Here is a 9,603-nt window from a genome sequence, read left to right as displayed (position 1 = left end):
TTTTGGCACTGCGGCCATAGCCCTGCTGGTCCTAGGCAGCTGTTTTTTCCTCAAGAAGTTCTAGTGGACAGGCCCCATTCTTTTGACTGACAGGTGTCTTCGCCAATGACCATCTACCAACCAACCTGTCCACCTCCGAACTGTCCAATGTGTGTTTCAGATTTCTCATGATGTCAATAATTTTGTAGACAAAACAACTAGAACAGATTGAGCGTGTCCTAAGAAAATAAGTGGACACTAGTGTTTCATTCTACTTTTGTTTATAGATTAAGTTAATTAATTCCTGATATGCAATATCAATTACATGTTATGAAGGAACATCTGTAAACGCCTGAACCATGTTGATCGCAGTATTTCACCTTTCGTACTAATTATATAATGTGGACACCTGCTCATTGAACATCTCCTTCCAAAATCATAGGCATCAATATGGAGTTGGTCCCCCCTTTGCTGATTTAACAGCCTCCACTCTTCTGGGAAGGCTTTCCAGTAGATGTTGGAACATTGCTGCGGGGACCATTTAGCCACAGGAGCATTAGTGAGGTTGGGGACTTATGTTGGGGCGATTAGGCCTGGCTCGCAGTCGGCGTTCCAATTCATCCCAAAGGTGTTCGATGGGGTTGAGGTCAGGGCTTTGTGCAGGCCAGTTGTAACGGGGGTCGTCGTCTGAAGAGGAAGAATCGGACCAAAGCGCAGCGTGGTAAGTGTTCATGACTTTAATTGAACTGAACACTGGAACAAAATAACAAAGAGAATAAACGAAACAGAAACAGTCCTGTCAGGTGCAGAAAACACTAAACAGAAAATAACTACCCACAAAACATAGGTGGGAAAATGCTACCTAAGTATGGTTCCCAATCAGAGACAACGATAGACAGCTGTCCCTGATTGAGAACCATACCCGGCCAAAGCAAAGAAATACAACACATAGAAAAATGAACATAGAATGCCCACCCAAATCACACCCTGACCAAACCAAAAGAGACATAAAAAGCTCTCTAAGGTCAGGGCGTGACACCAGTCAATTTCTTCCACACCGATCTCAACAAACCTTTTCTGTATGGACATCGCTTTGTGCACGTGGGTACTCTCATGCTGAAACAGGAAAGGGCCTTCCTCAAACTGTTGCCACAAAGTTGGAAGCACAGACTTTTCTATAATATAATTTTATGCTGTAGCATTAAGATTTCCCTTCAAAATGCGGCGGCTCGGCCATGGAAACCGATTTCATGAAGCTCTCTAAGAACGGTTCTTGCTATCTGTAGCTCGTTTTTGCTCACAGGTCCAGGAATGGTTGAAGAATTGCAACATTTGTGTAAAGGCAGTCAATGTTGTTCTCCCCCTTAGACGAGAAGGAGCATGGATAGGACCAAGATGCGGATTGAGGGAAATAAGCCATCTTTTAATGAAAAAACAGCAAACAAGACACTACAAACTACAAAACAACAAACGTGACTAACCTTCAACTGTCCTGTGAGGACACAGGAACAAACACCCACAAAACACCAGTGAAACCCTGGCTGCCTTTGTATGACTCTCAATTAGAGACAAACAATACACACCTGTCTCTAATTGAGAATCATACCAGGCCGAACACAAAACCCCACATAGAAATACAAACATAGACAAACCCACCCAACTCACGCCCTGACCAACTAAAATGAATACAAAACAAAGGAAAACAGGTCAGGAACGTGACAGAACCCCCCCCCTTAAGGTGCGAACTCCGGGCGCACCAGCACAAAGTCTAGGGGAGGGTCTGGGTGGGCGTCTGTCCACGGTGGCGGCTCTGGCGGTGGACGAGGTCCCCACCCCACCATAATCAATCCCCGCTTCTTTATCCCCCTCCCAATGACCACCCTCCCACTAACCCCACCTAAATGAAGGGGCAGCACCGGGATAAGGGGCAGCACCGGGATAAGGGGCAGCACCGGGACAAGGGGCAGCACCGGGACAAGGGGCAGCACCGGGACAAGGGGCAACACCGGGATAAGGGGCAGCACCGGGATAAGGGGCAGCACCGGGACAAGGGGCAGCACCGGGACAAGGGGCAGCACCGGGACAAGGGGCAGCACCGGGACAAGGGGCAGCACCGGGATAAGGGGCAGCACCGGGATAAGGACCAGCACCGGGATAAGGGGCGGCAGGTCCTGGCTGAGGGACTCCGGCAGGTCCTGGCTGAGGGACTCCGGCAGGTCCGGGCTGAGTGGCAGCTCCGGACTGTAGGGCAGCTCCGGACTGTACGGCAGCTCCGGACTGTAGGGCAGCTCCGGACTGTACGGCAGCTCCGGACTGTCGGACGTCTCTGGCAGCTCCTGACTGGCGGGCGTCTCTGGCAGCTCCTGACTGGCGGGCGTCTCTGGCAGCTCCTGACTGGCGGGCGTCTCTGGCAGCTCCTGACTGGGGGGCGTCTCTGGCAGCTCCTGACTGGCGGGCGTCTCTGGCAGCTCCTGACTGGCGGGCGTCTCTGGCAGCTCCTGACTGACGGACGGCTCTACTGGCTCGGGACAGACGGGCGGCTCTAATGGCTCGTGGCAGACGGATGACTCAGATGGCGCTGGGCAGACAGATGGCTCAGACGGCGCTGGGCAGACAGATGGCTCAGACGGCGCTGGGCAGACAGATGGCTCAGACGGCGCTGGGCAGACAGATGGCTCAGACGGCGCTGGGCAGACAGATGACTCAGACGGCGCTGGGCAGACAGATGACTCAGACGGCGCTGGGCAGACAGATGACTCAGACGGCGCTGGGCAGACAGATGGCTCAGATGGCGCTGGGCAGACAGATGGCTCAGACGGAGCTGGGCAGACGGGCCGTTCAGGCACCGCTGGGCAGACGGCAGACTCTGGCCGGCTGAGACGCACTATAGGCCTGGTGCGTGGTACCGGAACTGGAGGTACCGGGCTGAGGGCACGCACCTCAGGGCGAGTGCGGGGAACAGGAACAGGGCACACTGGACTCTCGTGGCGCACTCTAGGCCTGGTGCATGGTACCGGAACTGGAGGTACCGGGCTGAGGGCACGCACCTCAGGGCGAGTGCGGGGAGAAGGAACAGTGCGTCCAGGGCTCTGGAGACGCACAGGAGGCTTGGTGCGTGGTGCCGGAACTGGAGGCACCGGGCTGGAGACACGCACCATAGGGAGAGTACATGGAAGAGGAACAGGGCTCTGGAGATGCACTGGAAGCCTGGTGCGTGGTGTAGGCACTGGTGGTACTGAGCTGGGGTGGGAAGGTGGCGCCGGATATACCGGACCGTGAAGGAGGACACGTGCTCTTGAGCACCGAGCCTCCCCAACCTTACCAGGTTGAATGGACCCCGTAGCCCTGCCAGTGCGGCGAGGTGGAATAGCCCGCACTGGGCTATGCAGGCGAACCGGGGACACCACCTGTAAGGCTGGTGCCATGTACGCCGGCCCGAGGAGACGTACTGGAGGCCAGATACGTTGGGCCGGCTTCATGGCATCCGGCTCGATGCCCAACCTAGCCCTCCCAGTGCGGCAAGGTGGAATAGCCCGCACTGGGCTAAGCACGCGTACTGGGGACACCGTGCGCTTCACCGCATAACACGGTGTCTGACCAGTACGACGCCCTCTTACTCCACGGCAAGCCCGGGGAGTTGGCTCAGGTATCCAACCCGGCTTCGCCACACTCCCCTTTAGCCCCCCCCCAAGAAATTTTTGGGTGAGCCTCTCGGGCTTCCGTGCTAGCCGCGTACCCTCATACCTGCGCTCCTGGGCTGTGGCTGCCTTCTTCTCCTCCCGAGAGCGGCGATTCTCTCCCACCTTAGCCCAGGGTCCTTCTCCATTGAAAATTTGCTCCCAACTCCATTCCTCTTCTCTCCATTGCTTTAGTTCTTGTTCTCTCTCCTCAATCCGCTTGGTCCTGTTGTGGTGGGTGTTTCTGTAAAGGCAGTCAATGTTGTTCTCCCCCTTAGACGAGAAGGAGCATGGATAGGACCAAGATGCGGATTGAGGGAAATAAGCCATCTTTTAATGAAAAAACAGCAAACAAGACACTACAAACTACAAAACAACAAACGTGACTAACCTTCAACTGTCCTGTGAGGACACAGGAACAAACACCCACAAAACACCAGTGAAACCCTGGCTGCCTTTGTATGACTCTCAATTAGAGACAAACAATACACACCTGTCTCTAATTGAGAATCATACCAGGCCGAACACAAAACCCCACATAGAAATACAAACATAGACAAACCCACCCAACTCACGCCCTGACCAACTAAAATGAATACAAAACAAAGGAAAACAGGTCAGGAACGTGACAATTTGCGTAGAACTAACGCTACAGATAGCAATACTGGGGGATTTGAAAAGCCATAGTCAATCAATCAATAATATAATAATTATTTTAGCAAAAATGTTTATTTTTAATTTACAATCCGTGGAAGCTATGAGAATAGGAAGATTCAAATCTTTTGTGAAGCATCACAGCACAGTTGAAAAATACACTGCTCAAAAAAATAAAGGGAACGCTTAAACAACACAATGTAACTCCAAGTCAATCACACTTCTGTCAAATCAAACTGTCCACTTAGGAAGCAACACTGATTGACAATAAATTTCACATGCTGTTGTGCAAATGGAATAGACAAAAGGTGGAAATTATAGGCAATTAGTAAGACACCCCCAAAAAAGGAATGGTTCTGCAGGTGGTGACCACACACCACTTCTCAGTTCCTATGCTTCCTGGCTGATGTTTTGGTCACTTTTGAATGCTGGCGGTGCTTTCACTCTAGTGGTAGCATGAGACGGAGTCTACAACCCACACAAGTGGCTCAGGTAGTGCAGCTCATCCAGGATGGCACATCAATGCGAGCTGTGGCAAAAAGGTTTGTTGTGTCTGTCAGCGTAGTGTCCAGAGCATGGAGGCGCTACCAGGAGACAGGCCAGTACATCAGGAGACGTGGAGGAGGCCGTAGGAGGGCAACAACCCAGCAGCAGGACCGCTACCTCCGCCTTTGTGCAAGGAGGTGCACTGCCAGAGCCCTGCAAAATGACCTCCAGCAGGCCACAAATGTGCATGTGTCAGCATATGGTCTCACAAGGGGTCTGAGGATCTCATCTCGGTACCTAATGGCAGTCAGGCTACCTCTGGCGAGCACATGGAGGGCTGTGCGGCCCCACAAAGAAATGCCACCCCACACCATGACTGACCCACCGCCAAACCGGTCATGCTGGAGGATGTTGCAGGGAGCAGAACGTTCTCCACGGCGTCTCCAGACTCTGTCACGTCTGTCACATGTGCTCATGTGCTCAGTGTGAACCTGCTTTCATCTGTGAAGAGCACAGGGCGCCAGTGGCGAATTTGCCAATCTTGGTGTTCTCTGGCAAATGCCAAACGTCCTGCACAGTGTTGGGCTGTAAGCACAATCCCCAACTGTGGACGTCGGGCCCTCATACCACCCTCATGGAGTCTGTTTCTGACCGTTTGAGCAGACACATGCACATTTGTGGCCTGCTGGAGGTCATTTTGCAGTGCTCTGGCAGTGCACCTCCTTGCACAAAGGCGGAGGTAGCGGTCCTGCTGCTGGGTTGTTGCCCTCCTACGGCCTCCTCCACGTCTCCTGATGTACTGGCCTGTCTCCTGGTAGCGCCTCCATGCTCTGGACACTACGCTGACAGACACAGCAAACCTTTTTGCCACAGCTCGCATTGATGTGCCATCCTGGATGAGCTGCACTACCTGAGCCACTTGTGTGGGTTGTAGACTCCGTCTCATGCTACCACTAGAGTGAAAGCACCGCCAGCATTCAAAAGTGACCAAAACATCAGCCAGGAAGCATAGGAACTGAGAAGTGGTGTGTGGTCACCACCTGCAGAACCATTCCTTATTTGGGGGTGTCTTACTAATTGCCTATAATTTCCACCTTTTGTCTATTCCATTTGCACAACAGCATGTGAAATTTATTGTCAATCAGTGTTGCTTCCTAAGTGGACAGTTTGATTTCACAGAAGTGTGATTGACTTGGAGTTACATTGTGTTGTTTAAGTGTTCCCTTTATTTTTTTGAGCAGTGTATATGACAAATAAAAATCCGAAATGGATGATGTTGGAAGATAGATGGGAAAGGTTGAGTGGAGCTGAAGGGTGGGACTAATAACAAGATAAACAATGTAGGGCATACGGGATCTGTGAAATGTGTATAGGTGCGGAGCTATTGTGAAATAGCACAGTTACAAGTGGAAATCAAACTGGATGGACAACAGAAATAGAGGAAGGACTAAGAACAAACAAGAGAGAACTATTATAAAGTAGACTGTGTCTGTAAAATGTGTATAAGATGTATAAATTGAAGGTAAAAACAGAAATGTTTATCAGTTTACTCCAATTGGGGGATCGGTGGTAGGGTTTGCGGGGAATAATAATAAAGGTATACTCTTTAAAAAAAGTATGTATGTCTATGTAGGTATGTGTATGTATATATGTGTATATGTATGCATACGTGAATGGATATATATATTTACCCCAAAAAATATGTGGGATTGGAAATGATGCAGACAATTACATTGGAAGCAACATTCTTTCCGCAATATTAAGCTGATCCACCCCCCCCAAAAAAGAAAAAAAAAAAAGAAAAAAAGAATGGTTCTTGTGCTGAAGTTGTTTCCAGAGGCAGTTTGGAACTCGGTAGTGAGTGTAGCAACAGAGGACAGGCGATTTTTTACGCGCTACGCTCTTCAGCACTCCGCGGTACCGTTCTGTGAGCTTGTGCGGCCTAACACTTTACAGCTGAGCCGTTGTTGTTCCTAGACTTTTCCACTTCACAATAAAAGCACTTACAGTTGACCGGGGCAGCTCTAGCAGGGCAGAAACTTGATGAACTGACTTGATGGAAAGAGGACATCCAATGACGGTGCAACGTAGAAAGTCACTGATCTTTTCAGTACTGACCATTCAACTACCAATGTTTGTCTGTGGAGATTGCATGGCTGTGTGCTCGATTTTATACACCTGTCAGTAATGGGTGTGGCTGAAATAGCTGAATACACTAATTTGAAGGGGTGTCCACAAATACTTTTGGCCATGTAGTGTATGTTGAAACACTTGAGCAATACTGTACAAGATAACACGAGGCAACATCAATAATTCTTTGTGGGAACTGATATATTACCTATAACATTTATTTGACTACTATTAATAGCGCTTCCTATGACTCCATAGATATATGCACTGAGTCTTCCACAATGTTCTAATATGATATAGGTTTTTTATTTTTTATTTTGATATACTGTACTCAATACAGTTGACTTCTAACCTAAGATGGCTGGTTTTCGTGTCAATCATGCTCCAATTTCAGACCTGCTACTGCTGCTCTGTACTGTATATTATCTGAAAAAAAAGACTCAATTATGTTTAATATGAATTCAATGCAGTCGGTACTGATGTCTGTTTTTATGAGAATATAGTCAAAGTACTGCTTATGAACTAGCCGTCACAATACATACTATTTACACAGTGTAAACTTCACACAAGCTTTATTTACAGTTGACATACAATGCCTTTACAACAATCATCCACATGAAATAAACACAACAATGGAAACATCATAAATATACATGGATTACTTACTGTACTCTATATACAATGGTAGAGGAGTTGATATATATAAGCACGAGGAGCAGAAACAATGATATAGTTTAAATGCTCCCTATAATGGGACACAATGCACTCTCTCGCTCTCATTCTGCTATGTGGAAAGTTATGTTCTGCTTTTACTGGACATTGTTAAGAATGTCCTGGAGGAGAACACTTAGTTTCGCAGAGAAGTCCTCCTCCAATAAGCCCAGAGGTTGTAGAGAGAGCGGGTCGCTGGGGCTCTGAGCCTGTGACTCCTGCCCCAGAAGGTGCTTCTCAATTCGGGCATGGAACAACTGGTCCTGTAAGGCGACACTCTGGCAGAACTGATCCATACTGGTGGACACCACTGCCTTGAGGGGCTGTGGAGCCAGCAGGAGATGGGACAGATTTGCTTTCAGCACCCCCACCCTGCCCTGGACCTCCAGACTCAACGCCTGCACCTCCTGTCCCAGTCGGACATTCACCTCCTGCCAGAAGTCCCCCTGAATGGTACCAATGAGCTCCCTGATCATGCTGGACGTGTTGGTTTTGAAGTCCTGGATGAGGAAGGTCATTTCGGCACTGCTGTCGTCCAAGGTCTGGCTGATCCACTGCACAGCCTCCAGGTATAGGGTGGGTCCGGCCGCCGCCTGGCTTTCCGCGGCCTCCAATCCCTGAAAGTAGAGCCTGAGGTGGCTACACAGCTCCTGGCTGTTGCCGTCCAAGGCGCTCTGGAGCTGCTTGATCAGGGGGCCTAGGCGATCTCTCATGCTGGCCAGGGTGGACTCGCTGGACTGGGGGTGGGCAGGGTACGGGGCGAGCCTCTCCCTCAGCTTAGTGAGCTCCTGGCGAAGGTGGGCGCGCAGCCTCTCGGACTCCAGGGTAAGCTTGTGCCTGATCTCGCTCACCATGGGGTTGGGGCTGTCCTGGGAATACAGGTTGCTGTTCTCCACATGGCTCTTCCACAGCCCACTGTTAACATATAGGATCAGTTAAAGGACTGTTATAAGGCTGTCATGAGGCTGTTAAGGGGTTGTTACAGGACTGGTATAGGGCTGTTAAAATACTGTATAATACCATTATATGACTGTTATAAGGCTGATATAAGTCTGTTATGGGACTGTTATACGGCTGTAATAAGGTTGTGTAGGACTGTTAGAAGGCTCTTAAAAGGCTCACCTGTATACAAGCATTTCTGATTCATGATTCAATTGTTTATGTCATGTATTGTATGAGGACATACTTGACATCCTTGTTGAGGTCTGTCTTCTCATGAGCTTGATTGTCCCGTAGTGCCTGTGATGTTTCTCTGCGGGTACGTTGGAGTGGGTATGCTACAGTAGAAGATAGGAGAAGTTAACACCATTGATACATGAACTCCTTTCAAATTCTATTATTCTTTTTATTAAAACACTATTAAATCTGCTCTATATTATGATAAACACTGTTCGACAGCAGATGCTATGATGTTTTTAATGAAAAGGAAAGAAAGCACAAACCTGTTGTTGTCAAACATGACAAGGCGAAGATCACTACTTTGAGATGCATGTTTTTTAATCTTCACTGAAGAAAAATGGGATTTTTCACAGGAATCTTCAGACTAAATAGACCAAACAACAATAGAAGTTGCTGAAGATCAATAAGTGAGAGAGTGGCCTGTCCTTACCTGTGTACTAGGTTTGGCAGAATGACTCTTCATCAAGACCGTGCTTATAAAGGGATGGGTCCTTCTTTTCATTGGCTGTCTTTTAACTCTGCCTGTGTCAACACACAACACGTGGAGGGTCATAACGAATAGCACCCAACACAACGCACAGTAACTCTCCCTGTCACAGACTGCACAAGCTCCAACATTCCTTGCGACATCGGTTTGAAGAATTTAAAATGATGTCATCCTGTATTAAGGGGCAAGATTGTAAAAGAGTTGTGGTTTTAAAATGAGTCATGTGGGGCGACGGGGTCAATATCAGGAAGAGTTTGCAGGTCAATATAAGAGGACATGCAAAGTTGATTCAATACAACT

General features: G+C 48.9%; 1 protein-coding gene across 1 annotated transcript; it reads right to left on the bottom strand.

Annotated features, from left to right (window-relative positions):
• Positions 1-7,481: 7,481 nt before the first annotated feature.
• LOC129832447 (apolipoprotein A-IV-like) lies at positions 7,482-9,275 on the bottom strand. The gene is made up of 3 exons (XM_055896519.1): positions 9,080-9,275; positions 8,824-8,914; positions 7,482-8,552 (listed from the first exon to the last, which is right to left on the bottom strand). Exons 1-3 carry the CDS (start codon positions 9,126-9,128, stop codon positions 7,736-7,738), a joined length of 957 nt encoding a protein of 318 aa, XP_055752494.1. The 5' UTR covers positions 9,129-9,275; the 3' UTR covers positions 7,482-7,735.
• Between the last annotated feature and the right edge of the window lie 328 nt (positions 9,276-9,603).

This window comes from Salvelinus fontinalis, chromosome 33, assembly GCF_029448725.1.
Source record: "Salvelinus fontinalis isolate EN_2023a chromosome 33, ASM2944872v1, whole genome shotgun sequence".
Taxonomy (NCBI): domain Eukaryota; kingdom Metazoa; phylum Chordata; class Actinopteri; order Salmoniformes; family Salmonidae; genus Salvelinus; species Salvelinus fontinalis.
The sequence above is the reverse complement of the archived record's forward strand: the minus strand, read 5'-3'. Positions and strand labels throughout refer to the sequence as shown.